Source organism: Rhinolophus ferrumequinum, chromosome 17 (assembly GCF_004115265.2).
Source record: "Rhinolophus ferrumequinum isolate MPI-CBG mRhiFer1 chromosome 17, mRhiFer1_v1.p, whole genome shotgun sequence".
Classification (NCBI taxonomy): domain Eukaryota; kingdom Metazoa; phylum Chordata; class Mammalia; order Chiroptera; family Rhinolophidae; genus Rhinolophus; species Rhinolophus ferrumequinum.
Genome location: NC_046300.1, coordinates 40279005 through 40297011, shown reverse-complemented (window position 1 = coordinate 40297011; position 18007 = coordinate 40279005). Strand labels below are relative to the sequence as shown.

The 18007-nt window shown below is 36.5% G+C and overlaps 1 protein-coding gene across 9 annotated transcripts in view; it reads left to right on the top strand.

Annotated features, from left to right (window-relative positions):
* Window positions 1-18007, top strand: part of TFDP2 (transcription factor Dp-2) — a 149182-nt gene that overhangs the window by 82249 nt on the left and 48926 nt on the right. The window contains exon 1 of one of the 9 annotated variants that reach the window (XM_033132369.1): window positions 6092-6223. The exons of 6 other annotated variants lie outside the window; for them this stretch is intronic. In XM_033132369.1, the coding sequence (XP_032988260.1) occupies window positions 6193-6223 (31 nt within the window). In that variant the 5' untranslated portion in view covers window positions 6092-6192. Of the gene's footprint in view, window positions 1-6091; window positions 6224-6320; window positions 6650-18007 lie in introns of those variants that run through there. 2 more of the 9 variants (XM_033132370.1, XM_033132371.1) reach the window with 2 other exon arrangements.

The window sequence follows — 18007 nt, the reverse complement described above, 5'->3', positions numbered from 1 at the left end:
GAACTGAGATGATTTATTTTTTTTCCCATTTGGAATAGTTTTATTTGGCATTAATGAGCTGCTATATGAAAGAGAACAATATTAGATTTTTACTAAGCCTTTTGATTACATGTATTTATTGAATTTGTATCTATAATTGATATCCAGAGTCATTAAGTGTGTGGATTTTGAGAAGTTAAGAACTGGATTAGTATCATAGTTCTACCAGTTAACCGTGTTTCCCCGAAAATAAGACCTAATCAGCTCTAATGCGTCTTTTGGAGCAAAAATTAATATAAGACCCAGTCTGATTAATTTTTGCTCCAAAAGACGCATTAGAGCTGATGGTCTGGCGAGGTCTTATTTTCAGGGAAACGGGTAGTAGTATTTATACAAGTTACTTGATATTAGTAAGCCTCCATTTTCTCATCTGAACAGTGGGGCTTCTTAGTAGTTTCTGGGCACTATTGATTCAGGGGAAGTAATGAGGTTTCTCTTGGATGGGGAAGACAGTCAAATGAGACTCTCTAGTAGATGTAACATAGCCTGAGTGTACTCTGAGTACTGAATGAAGATAAGCTTAGAGGTAGAGTTGGAAGTCATCCATAAAAAGGTAGACGTTTAATCTGTAAGAGATAATTAGTTCTAAATAGGTTTTCCTATGCCATGCTTAGAGATCTGGAAAAGGAAACCATTGAAAGTTTTTAAGCAGGGTTCCATATGTTCTGATTTTTCCAAACAATTTCATGTGTATCCCTGCATAACTATTATAGTTTGCCCCCTTTCACTCTCAATGGTTAACCTAGTTTGGATAATAAATTGTGTGGCCAGTCACCTTCTAAAGCAAAAATATTGCAAGAACAAAGGGCCAAAATCGAGCCATTTAGAATATGAGCAATGAGAAGAAAAAAATAAAGGAAACAGCCTAGAAGGGTAGTGGTGAAACAGAGAAGAAATGGTCTTCACAAAAGCCTAGAGAGGATAGTGCTAATCATATTAAGAAGGTGAGACTTGTAAGATCAGCAAGATTAGGGAGCATAAGTATACATCATTAGATTTATCATGGTAGAGCTTATTGTCTGCTTCAGACAGTGCAGTTTATTTGAACAGTTGCAGAGAAGCCAAATTGAATTGCTTCTTTGAGGATGAGGACTACGCCTTTTATTTTCACATCCCTAGTGCCTAGCACAGCAGTTACCATGTAGGAGGTACTTGGTGCATTTTTTTAAGAATCTAAATATAATTAATAGTTGGTGAAAAAGGTGAGCTAGTGGATATAGATATCGCACTTTTAAAAAATTAGGTGGTTAAAGAGTGATGGAAAGGAGGATGTTTTTAGTTGGGTAGTTAGAAAGGAAACTTTTCTACATTTTTAAATGTTAAGATGAACTCAGTAGAAAGGGAGAAATAAAGTATCTGAAGATGGAAGTAAGTTAGAAAGCTAAAGTTCTTGCTGCTTAAGGAAGACTATTACAAAGTGAATAGTGTGGCCTTAAAAGGGCAAATGGATTCCTTCCTCCCCCCCCCCCCCCCCCCCCCCCCCCACTTCACCCCCAGCCCTGCCCTGGCCCGAAAACCCCTTGATGATTTAGGAATATCCTGATGAAAAGAGTACAGTCACTGGAGTCAGAAAAACTGAGAGCTAATTTCGACTTGAACTCTTAATAGATTAGTGCCAAACCACTTACTCTCCTACATTTAAATGACTCAGCTAGAGATTTTACCATTTGCTGAATGCCTAGAAGCTCCTTTATCAATCTCTTTCTCATCTACCCGGCTGCTCCATTTTACATGATTATGTCCTTCTGACCACAGTTGATTGTCCTAGTACCTCATCACTTTGATAATATTTCATTAGTCAAGATGAGCACTTGACCCAAGATTAGCCCATGAATGTCTTCCTGGCGTTTTAAAGCCTTGGATGAGAGAGAGGGTTAATGAAATCTGTAAGATGTAAAACTAGGGACACATTAGTGGCCATGTTTCCCAGCATGTGAAGAATGCCGATCTATATAGTGAGAGACAACGATGCTGACATGAGAGAAGATCCGAGGCAAGACAGAGGGAGGGAGACAGAATCCTGGCCACTCCAGACTTCCTAAGACCTAGCTGCATCCCTGACCCTCCTCCTAGTTTGGTTATCTAACCCTTTCTTGTATTCCATGAGCCAGTTGAGCCAACTAATTTCCTTTAAAGTCAAACTAGTTTGAGTTGAGTTTCTATGCCTTATAATTAAATTAATACCTGAATTTGGATGAAGGGTTCTGATTGCAATGCTCGTGCTTTCTTTACTGTACCATATTTCTTCTCTAAGGCTAAAATCCTATGTTTACAGTTCCATTGCTTCCTAACTTGGAGGGGTTTTAGTGAACGATTTCTGTTTTCTCAAACATCTTTGGTTTCTTTCCCTCCGATAGATCCTTCTCTGAAGTACTGGCATATGCCTCCCTCATCCTGTAAAGCCTTCCAGTTGATTCTTTGGGCTTCACTAATTCAGTTGAATAATCTGCTAAAGCATTCATAGGGATTTTGGTAGAAGGTAAGGTGATACCATGTTTCCCCGAAAATAAGACTGGGTCTTATATTAATTTTTGCTCCAAAAGACGCATTAGGGCTTATGTCCAGGGGATGTCATACTGAAAAATCGTGCTAGCGCTTCTTTTCCGGTTAGGTCTTATTTTGGGGGAAACATGGTAGATTGAGGCCAGATTGAGAAAAAGTTAGACTATTTTCTTAAGTAGTTTATTGTTATTACTTAGACCAGAGATGTTTAGAACTTCCTGTGATGTTGGGAATGTTTTGTATCTGTGCTGTCCAACACAGTAGCTATTAGGCACATGTGGCTATTGGGGACTTAACATGTGTCTAGTGTAATTGGGAAATTGAATTTTTAATTTTATTTGACATTAATCAGTTTAAATTTAAATAGTCATATGTGGCTCAGGCTACCACTGTGTTTGATACTGTATCTGTAGACATCGCGGGATCATCAGAAGTTGTATTTCTTATTTGTTTTGTTTTGTTTTTAAACCGAGGAAATGGTGTGTGTTTTAGAAACAAAAACAAAAACAAACTGGAAACAATGTGGGTATTTGGATGGTGAGGAAGAGGCAGGAATAGAAAAATCACTGTCTATTCTGGGCATGATGCCTTTAACGAGGATGGGAACACAGGAAGATGGGCTGGTTTGGAAAGGTGGACAAGATGTTCAATGCAGAAGCTGAGCTGTGAGATGTATAGACAGAGATGTCCAATAGGCAACTGTAAAGGAATTCAGAGGAGAGCAGAACAGAGAAGGCTAGGGCTAGAAGTAGAAATCTTTGTAGTCATGTACATAGGAGGTGATAAAGTCATAAAAACAGGCAATGTTTTCTTTCCAAAGAGGGTATGTAAACCTTGAAGAAAGGATCATCAAGGACAAAACCTTGAAAGATGTCTGTATTTAAGAGTTGGAAAAGGGAAGAGGAGCAAGCGAAGTTGAAGTTACTTACTGTATGATACCTTTGAGAAACCAACATTTATCCATGCAAGAGGTAGCATGGATACCCCTTTGCTTTAGGGGTAGCATGGTACCCCTTTGCTTTAGGGGTAGTCCTCATCAGAGAGGTTAGACATTTTACTCGAAAATGTTGATACGTATGTGTAGGAAATCAGCATAGTTAATTTCCATTCCCTCATAATATGGATGTGGTAAGGTCATTATATTTAGCAGAAATGGGGCAAACAAAAACTATCATTGTGCTATCATAGTGTCATTTCTGCCTTTGCAATAAAATGTATCTGTAAAATGTGGTTGCCAAGAAACATAGCACACTCCAAATAAATTAGCTTATAAATCTGGACGAGATAATGCCTAGCCCCCTTTGGTATTTTCTAGATAATCAGTAGTTGTAAATAATATGGTTAAGTGGATTTTCTTTGTAAGATTAAGGAGAAATTATTTGAGAAGACTTATATAAGATGCGTTTTATTATGCCAGTGAAAAGACTCATGGATTTCTCCGCAATGGGTCATACACTTGAAAAGGAACACAGAAGGTAGTGATTATGCTGCCTGCTGAGAAAAGGTTTGGGAGTAGATTGAAGGGCAGTGTGAGTAAAGAATTGGAACGGGAGAAAGGACACTGCCAAGGAAGGCAAACGAGGAGGAAACATGGAAGAATAGAGATGGGCTTAAGGTCAGATCTGTGGAGTAGACAGTAAACAGCAGGTCAATTTGCTGTCTAGCTCAGTGCCATAGTACGTAATAGGTACTCAGTAACTGTTGAAGGAAAGAATGAATGATAGCGAGGGAAAAGAAAAATGGCTCCCGCTGGAACAACGGAATCCTACTTACTAAAGTAAGGCCCCACCTTACTTTATCTATTTATTACTTGACCTCAGTCATCATGTGTCTTCCTGACCTTGAGTTGCTATTGGGTTGATTGTTAGAACATATACTAACTAATGTGTGAATATTCCAGGTAGTTTATATTTGAACTTGTAATCATTGTCCAGCTCTAGGGGGTCGGGGTGGGGTGGGGAAGGAATGCTGTGCTATTTAGAAGTATGGTGAGTGTACTTGAGGACTGGGAAGTTTAATTTCTTTTTGTATTAAGACTGTAACAGAGTAGGTGTGATTGTATCTAGTCCCTGAATAGCCTGGCCTTGGGTAACATGGTGAGCACTGCTGGCTGATCTGACAGGTTAGAGGTGTGGTTTCTGGAAGGCAACCAAGAATGATGAGAAGCAGGATGGAGGGTTTAACATTATTTTTGATATGGGTATGTAAATGGATGTAAACATGTAAGATTTTAATAAGCAAAACTGATCGGATGCTGTGTAATTTCCAGGTTTCTTCTTTTTTTATTCAAAACTCCTCTGAAATCTGATAGTCCATAAAAACTTAGGGAATAGAATTTTAACCAATTCCTTTATTCAAATATTATGGTGACCTCACAGCTGATAGAGAAAACAGATTTTAGAATCTAAAAAGCTACAAGGCCACATAGGTTGTATTTTCAATTTTGAATGAATATATCTGCAAGCCAATTTAATGTACACCCTGTAGTATATTTCTGTATGCATGTAAGTATAATATATGGTACATACTAGTCTGTTTGCAAAAAAATGTTTGACTGAGAAAAAGTTCTCTTTGATCTGTTTCATTCAGTATATGTTTGAGTGTATTACAGGCAGTGTTGTAGATACTGGGGTACACGCTGAACAAAGCACAGAATCCCTGCCCTCCTGGAGCTGTTGCCAAGGCATGCTTTCAGAGGGGCATGGTTCAGATTAGATGATAACTAATCAAACAACAAAGGTACCTTAGTCATTTAGGAGAGTCCTACTCTCAGGGAGTTGCGATATAAACTAATAAGCTCACTGAAGACAGGGATTTTGTTCGGCTTTTGTTTGTTGTGTTCACTGCTTTATCCCCAGAGTAAAAATAGTGTTTGGCTCATAACAGGCATTCAGGAAATATATGCTGTTGATTGAAGGGTTTGTTTTGAATTTGTATAATCATAAACATGTACTTGAGCAAATAATTTTTACATCTAGCTAGTTGAAAATTTTATAATCTCAGTTACCTTATTTTCGTGCTTGTTAAATACTTTTTGTTTCTCCTTGTGCCCACATATCAGGGTGCAGGAAAAACTTATAAAATTCTAATTATTAGTCAGTCATCTGATGATCTGATATTGAAAAGGGTAGATTTGTAACACAACTTAAGAGGTCATCTTTTGTTCAGCTTCCTTCCTAGGAAAAAGTGAGTAAGATGGTTTAGGTATATACTTTTAATTAATCATTAAAAAAAATCTAGGACAACATAATTGGGTTCTCTCTTGAGAAAATGAAGCAAAGTACTTAATACTAGATATAAAGGTAGTAAACTGAAATTTTTAAAACTTTCAACTGTGTGGGAAAGTGAAAAAAAAAAAAAATCGAGCACAGCTAAGCTGCTCTTTGTTGATATCAGAAATGGGCCTGTCATTCATTTTGGCATTGAAGCATAGCCTCCTCTCTCAGGGGGCAGGACCAGGACTTTTTTTTCCCTCCCCAAAGAGCTGTACAGTTATTACAGGTTGAAAAGCCCCGACCAGTTTTTCAAGAGTTTCTCCTCCTGTTTTTTTTTTTTTTTTTTTTCTGAAACTCAGGGTGCTTTTGCTCTGCTTTCAAGATGCATTAAGGTCTCCTGCTTTGTGACTGCTTTGGAGCCTGCAAATACTCTGACATGTATAATGCGAATTATGCAGGTTTAATGAGTAAGTTTAATCTTATTTTTTAGCTAGTTAAAATTCAAGTGATTTTTAGAAAAATGTTAGCTAGGAGCTAGGCATTTTATCGTTTTACGACTTTTATTTTAAGGTTTTTTTTTTTTTTTAAACAACCTCCTTTAATAAGAAAGCAAAATTCTACATTAAAAAGGCCCCTGCGCCTCTCAAGACCTGCACTATAGGTTTCTTTTGAAGTGTCTTTGTTGCATTAGATAGTATTCATATGTCTTCTGAAAGACAGTTAATTAAACAGTTTTCTTGAGCATCTTTTTAGTTTTACTGAGAAGTATTTTAAATTGAGCTTTCTGAGCTCGATTGCTTATGTCTAACACAGTCTCAAGTTTCCACTGAATGGTAACAAAGACTGTAGAGTGTTGTTGGTACTGCAGTGAGAGGCATGCTTCTTTAGACCAGGTAAGAGAGATCATTTTGTTTCATACTGCTGGGTGAGTTTTCACAGTGCTTATTTTATATTCTTTCAACAGCAGCAATGTTAAATGAATAAATAGCCAGGAGCAAGCTGAATTCAAGACGTCCTTGCTTGTTGCAGACAGGAAAACTACAGAGTATGGAGGTTGGGGTGGGCAGGGGGGGAGGGGTAGAGTAAGCTTAGTTTATCACTCAGTTACTTATATAAATCAATTAAAATGTGAACATAATTCCGGAGCTCAGTTTTCTTTGTTTAAGAAGTAACGAATCAGTTGAGGAAATGAATAATTTTAAAGGTACTCCTGATTATGACTTGTGAATGCAATTCCAATGATAGTTTTTACTTTCATTTCTTTCCTGTAGTTAATAAAATAAGCTTTGCCCTCAACTATATGTTTTTTCCATTTAGGAAAACTTTTAAATTGTCAACAGCAAAATATGCTTCCTCAGGATTCTTAGAATAAACTTGACACTTAAAAAAAGAATTTCAGCTTTTATAGCTGTTTCATTCCTTTTTTCTCTTGTTTTCCTAGTACATTTTTCTTCAAAGTATTTGTGCTTTGAAAATGTCAGCTGTATTCTAATGAAGCTCGGGCATTGTTTGCTCATAAAGGGGCCAGTGCATTCCACTGCTTTATGGTTTATTATGAGGCACAGTGTGAGAGTGTGGGTGGCACCATTTGGTGTCTGCCTCTTGGGGTAGTGACTGCCATTATGTTAGCACTGGATTGGCAAAGAAAATATAGCATGCAAGATCCTATATGAATCTGGGTACTGTGAAGAAAATCCTAACCCTAAACAATACTGAGTGAGCAGGGAATGTATGGCAACTTGATTGAGTTCATCACTTCAAGTAGATGCTTCAAGTCTGCATTGTAGTTACAATTAATAGTCTACCAGTCACATCTCTTGTTTTTTTGATGTATGTAACATTTACTCATTCTTTGAACTTTAATAAGGAAGTGAATGTTTCTAAAGCAATGACATTTTAAGTAGATACAGTAAAATGTTAAATAATACATTTACTTAAAAAAAAAAGTTTTAAGCAACTTAGGGTGGGTGAGGAGGGGGAGTGGGAGAGGAGGTCAGGCAGAGCCTTTCTTTCAGTTAGGAAAGCCCTGATGGAAAAAAGCAACAGATGTTTCTTCTGTTACAATTGAGGTTGTTTCATTCAAAATTCCCAGTAGCTGAAATGGGGAGGGGAGGTCATAAATCTGACTTAATCAGTGAATAAATAAAACTTCGTCATTTAAATTCTTTTATATTCAGAATTTTTTTATTTTGTCTTAAAAATATATGTAATTAATGGAAATGTGCGAAAGTTAATTTTAGTGCATTTAAGTTATGGAAAAAAGGGTCATTACTTCATATAGAATATTAGGGAAAAAATTAAGCCATAAAAATACAAGGAATATTGAGTTGCAACAGTTTGTAATTGCACAATAGGTACAAAATGAAATTGCAATATGAAACATTTGCATATAGTGATAGATCATTTTGTCTTCAGTGAGAAGCATGAGATTTATTCCAGAAGATCTTTGAATAGGAAATGTGGGAGAAACATTTTGAGTTTATTTGAAATGATGTGTTGCAGTTTGGCTCTAAAAAGAAAGACAGTAAGCTTAGATATGGTTGCTGGTGGAAAGGAGAACGAATGTTTGTCTGCTCAAAAGAGTAGGAAGAGCTTGCAAGCAATATGCATGTACTGAGAGCAGTCAAAATTTAAAAATTTGAATTTGTGGAATTCATAATGAGTAAAGTAAAATCCTTTCCTTTTACTAGTAACATTAAGAGAAGTTCTATGCTCTTGGAAAGTGTGCATTTAATACATGTTATAATTTTATGTGATTCCTTAAAAGTTAACTCTTGTAAAACCAGTGTGCCAGATTGTTCACATATTAGGCACTAATTAAAAATTTGCCATACCCTACACTGTAAAATTAGTAATACTATGTAATAGCCAAAAAAATTCTTTGAACCATAGTTCAAAGTTTATGTATGGAGCAAATATTAAGTGGCTTTCTAAATGTTTAATTGATCTAAGAAGACCGGAAAAGACATCAACATTCAAGGAGATTATTAACATTTTCTCTTTCTCTTAATTAGTATATATGAGCTGCCCCGAAGATTTTCTTTGCTTCAAATAATGATGACAGAATTTAGAGATGTTGAAGCTTTTCAGATCATTGTTTCAATTCAGATTAAGATATTCTAAAATTGATCTGTGCACATTTTGCTTTTTTAAGGAATAGCAATATGTGGCAGGTTATTTTTCCTCCCTAAGATAAGGAAAATAACTTCCATGGAGTTTAGAATGGATTTATAAACTATAGATTTGACTAAGTAAGAACTTTTAGAATTTTGACCAAAGAATGTATAACTTTGATGGAATAGACAGCTCTAAAAAAAAAGTTGGCCCCACATGGGATATATAACTATGACAGCATTATAGGCTGTAGTTATCAAAAATGCATGTCACTTATGATTACAAATGTAGGCACTGATGATAAGGTACATAACAAAGGAAACGACATCAGCCACAGCAATGCAGAAATAATTGAGACTGTTAACCCTTCAAATTAAGAGCAGTATACTGAAAGAAGGCTCGGGAGTGAGGTGTCTGTGGTTCTCGCCTTATTATGAACTCTTAGCACAAAACTGAGGTCTGGGGAATTTGACCTGTACCTGTCCGTTGTTCTCCAAGTCAGAATACCCAAAGAGTGAGTGAGATGGTTTCTCTGCCTTACACATGTGTATGCAATTAGAAACAATTAATGGCTACCTAGAACTCTCTCATCTGGGGTGGAGGTCAGAGGGAAGAATTGTCTGATGCCTATATTTTTCTCAAAACAAACAAAACAAACGAAAAAAACCCTTTATATTATTATTTAGGAGCAGGTAAAATAGTACAAGTATTGTGCTTTATATTACAAGTTAACTGTTGTGCAAATGGATCCAGGAACCTATCATGTAATAGAATTATTTCTTTCTACCAAGTTTTTAGGCAGCCGATTTTCAAATGAACTTTTGGATGTTGATTCTAAAACTGGCATTCATCAGCACGGGGTAGGGGGCTTTGTTTTTTGGGCTTGCTCACTTGAGTTGCCAAGTTTGGCAACTCTCTTGGCCATTTCTCTGACAAAAAAATGAAAAGGCTGCTCAGTGAGCACTTACTGTGTGCCAGGTAGATCCAGTGGAACTTACTTATAAAAGTTTGAAAAATCTCTTAATGGATAAGATTTTAATACAAAAGATTTTGTTAATATTGATATCTAGCTTTAAGATTTCTTGCTCTTCACAGTATGATTTAAATGTAGCTTCAATAATATTTCTCAAATAGAATGTGTTGAAATAAAAATATTGATAACATCGCAATATTGAATGAGCTACTTAGTATGGTATTATGGAATACAGTAATCCCCTTTTTTATTGGCTAAGGAATAGAAAGAACTGCTTTGAAACTAATTCATGGGTCTTTGGTCTTTTTGAGTTTGTGTCCTAAAGTTTTAAATTTATTTTAAGAACACAACTTTATAATTCTAGATCTCTCTACAGTCTATGGCACCTTTTATAAATATTAGAAAAACATCTTTCTTGACTGTAAATTTAAAATGATTTCTTTGTTAACACTGTCTGGAGCAGGGTTCCATCTCAGAAGGGTTGTGGGCTTCTTCATGAGAATGATTTACAATTAAGAGCCCTTGGGTATTCTCATACTCATAAATTCTGATCCTTGTGGTTGCACCAGCTGCCTTCATCTACTCTAGCCACTCAGTGGCTGTTGGTACAAGATAAAATGTGCTGCTTTCCGAAAGCTCTCTCTCTTACTGGGCATGCAAACAGTGTCTGTGTGCCATCTGGTGGGTGTCCTAGCTGTGATGATGGTGCTAAAAGGAGTGGTTGAAAATAGGCTAAACATTGAAAGAAAAATAAAAAGAAAGAAAAAAATATATATATATGTATATGTATATAACATTTAAGAACAAGAAACTGAAGAAATAAGGGTCACAAAGCCCTTTCTCTTTTTAAAATGAAAATCGAGGTAAGTGCAGTAGAAAGAATCTACTTACATTGCATTGCTTCCTTAGTTTGAAACAGAAGGAAAAGGGAACCTGCAGCAGTCTTTCCCGGTCTTGCCTGACTGTAAGCATCACCTGAGGCGCTTGTTAACAGTACACATTCCCCCAGTTTCTGACTCTTGAGGTGTCTAGTGGAGCCCAGGAATGTGTATTTTGAATAAAAGGGACACTGTCCTCTCCCAGGCCTCTCACCACCTTTGGATTTTATAACCAGGCATATTTGGGAAGAACTGCTGTGAAGGGTTGGAAGAACCAAGTTGTTTGAGGCCACATGGTAAACTTATTCAATCATTAACCAGAAGATATATTATCCTAAAATGGGAAATTCTAATTAAACAGGTGGCAGAGAAATGATAAAATTAAGAATTAAAAGGTTTATTTGACTGAGCAAGGTAATAGAAAAAAGGGACAAAATGACATGTTTTAACTATAGATAAAGAAGCCAGGGAAAAGCAGCAGGATCAAATCTGTAAATGACACAAATGTTGTTGGACGGACATTAAAAAAATATTGAAAGAGAAAGGTTCTACAAAAGAAACCTAGTGCGAATGGATTAAATGATTTCTAAGATCTTTTAGTTTTGAGGTCTGATGAACTAAATGAAAGCAATTATAATAGTCCAGATACCAGAGCTTGAATTAAGGGGTTCGCTTAAGAAATGAAGAAGTACTGTGTAAATCCTGGCATGTGGAAAGATGAAGAAAGAATTCTTTTTTCCCTCCTTTCACATTGAAGAATCTAGGGCATTTATGGTTCTGGATACCAGATAAAGAAGGAGCTTGCTAATGGTTTTAAAAGGTGTCCTCCAAGTAAAAATGCTTATCAAAGCCGAGCGAACAGATTTGATCCTCTAGGGAAAGTATGTGGGAAAGATTGACACAAAAGATTTATTGGCCCATTTAGGAGTATGCCCTTAGGATTATGGAACTATTTCGTGTTATGGCCATTCGAAGGATCCTTTCTTTGGTTCACGGGAAGATTCTGGTTAGGTGGTCCATTTGAGGGAATCCTAGAAGTCCTGTGTTCTGACAGCTGCAAAAACGTCCAGGTTTTTGCTTCCATGCCTATGAGATGTGCATTTCAGATCTTCTGTCCTTATCTGTGTACTATAGGATGCCCGATTTCCATTTTGGAACCAAATACAGAGGGGGTGGTTCTAGAGGTCACTTTAATCATTATGCTTTGGAGATATTATGAACTTTTATCTTCTGTTTCTCTCCCCTCACATTTACTGCAATGTTGGGGTCACCCAAGATAAAAAGTTTAGTAATGGTGACGGCCTTTGGATTTAATCTGAGGAAGTTTGGTGAAGTGAACGTGATTGAATACAAATGCAACAAAATACACCATGATGGTTATCATGTGCAGATAGATAATGCACATTACAGCTACACTCGTAGCTCGCCATAAATAGAATGAAAACTTACAAATAAGATGTACTTTTCAACATAAAAATGAAGGAAGTTAGTAACTGCAAGGTTTATTTACTTACCTTTACCCTCCCCCCCAATCCTGAAATACACATTGTACACGGGGATGCTATATTTTACTTATCTTACAGATTTGCTATTTCCAGTTAGATAAGCTGCCTTTTCTAATTAATTATGAGTTATTAATATGTGTTTCATTTGTGAAGATAGTGCTACTGATCTGTTGAGCCTGAGATATTGTTCTCCGTAAAGGTGACAAGTATCCCCTGAGCCATCTGGATCATTTCTCCCTCGTCCACTGTGTTCAGTGACATGTATTGCTTCCTAGATGGCTGGCTGAAATGAGAAACACTGTTTGACGGTTGTGCAATCTTTTCTGTGTGCAAAATGAATTAGCCTATTCGAGAATCAACCTGTGACTTGATCTCATTAGTAATATATCTGAAGTGCATCAATAGTCTGTTAAAACAGTAATTAAACAAGTAGTTAAAAGGGTAGTATGGGAAGAAATGCTTGACCTTTCTGACTGCTTATTCTATGGTGGAAATGTTCATCGTGAATGAAATAAAGCGTGCGACCGTCACATAAATAGCAGATCAGTGGAGCAGAATAGAAAGTCACTAAATTGACCCAAATAAGTAAACCGATCAAGGTAGCATTCCATGTCGGCCTGGGGGAGACAGAATAGGTTATTCATTAGAAGTAGCCAGCGGGGGGGGAAATTGGTTCTTTTACTTTTCACATAAAATAAATCCCAGGTGATGGGTCAAGGATGTAAAATTTAAAATGAAGGCATTAAAGTATTATAAGAAAACATGGAGGATATTTAATACAGTCTTAGTATCTAACTTTCAAAGATAATTACTTTCAAAGTACAGCATATCCCACTGGAAATACAAGACCTGGAAGATAAGTAAAATATGTATAGCATGTCCGTATACAACGTACATCTCCAGGGTGGGGAGGAAAGATAATAAATTTTGCAGTTACTCTGACTTCCTTTATTTTTATATTTAAATATACTTACTGACCTTTTTATGTATGATGTTAAAGTCACAAAAGGAAAGAACTATAAATTGACTACAATTTTTTTTAATGTGCAGAGGAAATCATATATAAAAGCAAAAGACAAATGCCAAATTGGAAAAAATATTTGCAGCAGGTATAACAAAGAATATACTTATTCCTTCAATATTTAAAGAGGGTCTAGCAATGAAATCAACAGCCAATAGGAAGATGGACATAATTCTCAGGAAGGAAAGTTTAGATGACTTTTAAATAAAACAAGTCAACCTTCTTCATAATAATAAAACCAAAATAGAATCTAAATCAGATATATTTTAAACCTAAAAATTGACAGAAATAAAGTTTGATTAGCACTGAGTTGCTAAGGATATTTGGAAATAGACACTTTTATACGTTTCTGAAGGGCAGGCAAGTTGGTACAACCAATGTGTATAAAGATGTATGTATAGTCATTGCAGTATTATTTGCAGTAATTAAAAGTTTTACTATTCAAAATATTTGCAATCCTAAAAGCTTTTCCATTGTTAAGGGACTCAATAAGTAAACTGCTGTAGCCATAAAAAGAAATACTATGTAGCTAACAAAGTAAATGTTGAGCCAAACTACATATATAGGTATAGAAAGACATCTCAGGTAGGTACAGTATCATTAAGTAGGAAAAAAAAGCAACGTGCAAACTGATACAGTATCCAACCATATGTGTAAGGAAAAAAGGATGTTTATTCATAAATGTTTATATATGTGTAGAATATTTCTGGGAGGTTATATATGAACTGGCACCAGTAGCTGTCTTGTCACTAGAGGAGGGAATGATTAGGTGGTGGTTGGGGGTGGGATGAGACTTAGTTTTCACTACATACTCTTGTCTCATGAATTTATAGCATATGCTTCCATCATTCATTCATTCACCCAACAAATATTTGTTGAACTCTGCTATCCCAAGCACGTGTGCTAGGTGCTGGAAATACCGCAGTGAATGAGATAACAAAGCCCCTGTCCTTAAAGAGCTTAATATTCTGAGAGTGGGTGGGCTATTGACAGATGATCACGTGGGAACTAAATATACACTATATCATGTAGAGATAAGTACAGGCATACCTTGCTTTAGTATGCTTTGCTTTAGTATGCTTCACAGATGTTGTGTTTTTTTGTTTGTTTTTACAAATTGAAGGCAAGACCCTCCACCAGCAAAAGGATTATGACTCGCTTTATTGTGATACTCACTTTATTGCAGTGATTTGGAACTGAACCTGCAGTATCTCTGAGGTCTGCCTGTACTCTGGTGCAAAATCATAGTCAGTTAGGAAGTGCTGATAAAAGCTGGTCAGGCATCTCTGGTGCAATGATGACCGAGCAGAGACTTGAGGCAAGCTGGGGAATAAGGTACATAGATAGCTGGGGGAAGAACGTTCCAGGCAGAGGAAACTATAAGAACAAAGGCCATGAGGCAGAAATTTGCTAGCATGTTTTGAGGAACAGCAAAGCAGCCTACGCAAATGTAGTGGAATGAAGTAGGGGGAGACTGACAGGTGATGAGGTCAGGAAGGTGGTACAGGTGACCTAGGGTTCTGTAAATCATGAGCACTTAATGCTGGCAGATGCAAAGCCACCTGGAGGGTTGTGAAGAGAACTACTCCACATGGCAGGATTACTCAGACTGCTTCATGGGGAATAAAACAGTGCTGTTCCCATAGGGGCACATAATATGAGCCTCTGGTATAGTATAATTCAAAGTTTTCTAGTGGACACATTTAAAACAGTAAAAAGAAACAGGTAAAATTAATTTTTAATGATAGTTTTTTTAAGCAACTATATCTGAAACATTATATTTAGCATGTATATCAATATAAACAGTGATCAATGAGCTATTGTACATGTTTTGGGTACTTAGCCTTCAAAATCTGATGTTATTTTACACTGAGAGCACGTCTCAATTTAGATGCTAAATTTTCAACAGTTGAAGTGAAATGTTGAAATGTAGTACTACTAAAACAATGAACTGTATTTAATGGGAAAATATTTCATACTGCTTCAGTTTTTAAATTTAAATTAAGATTAAATAAATTAAAAATTCAGGATCCCAGTTGCACCAACCACATTTCAAGTGCTACATAGCCACGCGTGTCTAGTGACTTCTGTATTGGAGAACATGGGAATAGAGCTGGGTAGGGGGAAATGCAGAAGCAGGTTAATAAGGAAGATGTTGTAATAATTCAAGCAAGAGATGGTGACTTGGACCAGAGGGATAGCAGTGGAATGGAGGAGAAGTGGTTCTCTTCTGGATGTAATTTAAAGATAGATCCAACAGGATATATCAGTGAATTGGGATGGGGAGCAGTCAGGAGTTAGATTTTGGATATGTTAAGTTCAAGATACCTATTAAACATCAAAATGGAGATATGAGAAATGACAACTGGATGTGTGCATCTGAAGTTCAGGAGAGAGGTTTAATTTGGAGAAGTATACATGGGAACCGTCAGATCACCTAGTGAGGAAGAGCTGACTGAGAAGAACTGGAGGACACACTAAGGAGCTCCCAGATGTTTTTAGAGAGGAGGAGTCAAGACTGAGAAGGAGAAGCCAGTGAATTAAGAGAACCAATAGGGAGTCATAGTTTGGATGCCAAAGGAAGAATGTTTCAAAGGAAGGTCGGGGGTCGGAGAGTCTCAAATATGGCTGGTAGGTTAAGGTAAGTTGAAAGCTGAGAATTGGCCACTGGATTTAACAACATGGCGATGTCTTGACAAAAGCTATTTCCGTGAAGTTGGGGGGTAGAAATGGGAGTGGGTTAAAGAAAAAGAGTAGAGATAGCAAACATTGACAGATTTTTGTGTTTTGCTGTAGAGCGCAACAGAAATGATGAGTTTGGTAGCCAAAGAGCTGTGCAGGGTTAAGAAAAATATTTTTTATTTTTAGATGAAAGAAATAATGCGTGTTTATGTGCTGATGAGAATACTCTAGCGGAGAGGGGAAGAGTGTGATGATGCAAGAGATTTACAAGAGACAATAGCTGGGGATATAATTTAGACAAATACATGAACTACCTGTTTAAAAAATAGCCCCAAATGAGGTAACAGAAGAGGAAAAAGCAAGAACGTTGTATAATCTATAATTAGCCTCTTACTAATCAATATGAAATTGCCTGGGTCTCTTCTTCCTATCATTTTTTTATTAAGGTATAATTTACATGCAGTAGAATTAACGTTTGACAAACATACACTACCACAGGTTAGGTCATTTTTGAACGTTTATTTAAGGCTGTAGGTTAGCTTGTCCTGTGAAGGTGGACCCTGTACATATGGGATATAACACCACTTCTGCTTTGACATATTTACAAACTCATAAAATAGGTATATTTTTTCCCCGTAGTAAGTTACTAATTTGGTTCTTCTAGGAGGATGTGATACAGCCTTGGGTTAAGAAGGGTTTTCCAAAAGCTAATGCAGGCCAAAAAAGCACACAAAAATTTTTTTCCCCAGAAAGTCAGTGCTGTGAAAAAATATACTGGCGTCATGTAGACAAACTACAATTATTTGACTGAATTTTTTCATTTTAATTGGACATATTGAAGGTGATTAACTGGAACTGGAACCCCCTAAAGAATTATGAGTGAAAGCAATCTTTGGTGTCTAGACGATTTTAATGGAAAACAGAAAGATTCCATTTACTCAAGAAAATGAAATAAAATTTGAGCCTAAATTTTGTGCCTGTGCCAAGATTTGGCATAATGTTTTTTAGCTCTTTTTCCTAGCTCCTTCCCTGGGTGATTGATCTCGTTTAGTTAATTCAGGGAATTGCCAGAACCAAAATCCAGGCAGGTCTCTAAATTTTTGTTTTTAGTAAATGCATCAAGTGCCAGGAATTGGCTTCTGGATAGTGTCAGGCCCCTGTTGCCAAGAAGCTAGGAATTAAGGCCAAGTACTTAGGAACAATTGTTTAGACTTGGTTTGGTTTACTTGTCTTAACCTGGCTGAATTTTTGGGAGACTTTTACATAGGTTTACATAGGTTAAAGGACATTTCCATGTCCTTTTGAGTAAAAAAAAAAAAAAAAAAAGTAGTTCTGCTTTGAACTTAGTTAATTTGATTAAAGTAAATTCTATCTAAATACATCCATGGCTTTTATTTCTGGATATTACAATTATTGAAATCCCAGTGGAGCCCCTTTAACTGCTTCTAAAGCAGATTTCATTTTTAGTAATTAAAAAACACAGATACCTTATTTATAGACCTTCATCTTGTATCAGTAGCTGTGGTTGATTCTCGCTTTCTCTCTTTTCTTTTCCTTCAGAATGGCAGTAACTTTTTAAATTATAAAACAAGTGCATGCATGTTCATAAAATGTTTTTTTCAGTAATAAAAAAGTATAAAACAAAGTGAAACATTCCTTCATATGCTCACCAGAGCTAACCTCTATTAAATTTGTTTATCTTGCCAGATTTTTTTTTTTGCATGTATAACCTTATGTGTATATGTAGTTTTTGAGGTAAATGGAATCATACTAATCATGTTCTCTTATAATGGGAGTATTTTTCCATAGCAATACGTATTTGTACGGGGGTGGGGGCTGTATAATATTCCATCATGTACATGTACCAAAAGATGGTTAAACGTTTAAATTGTTTCCAGGTTTTTGCTTTTATCCACAGTGCTGCAATCCGAGGACAGGTATAATTGTTCTTATCTGCTTAGCTTATTAGGATATGTATCCAGCAGCGGAATTGCTGGTCAGAGGGTATGCACGTTGTTAAGTGGGATGTTGTTGCAAAGGCCAGGGATCAGCTTGCCACTTAGGCAATGAAGGGCAGC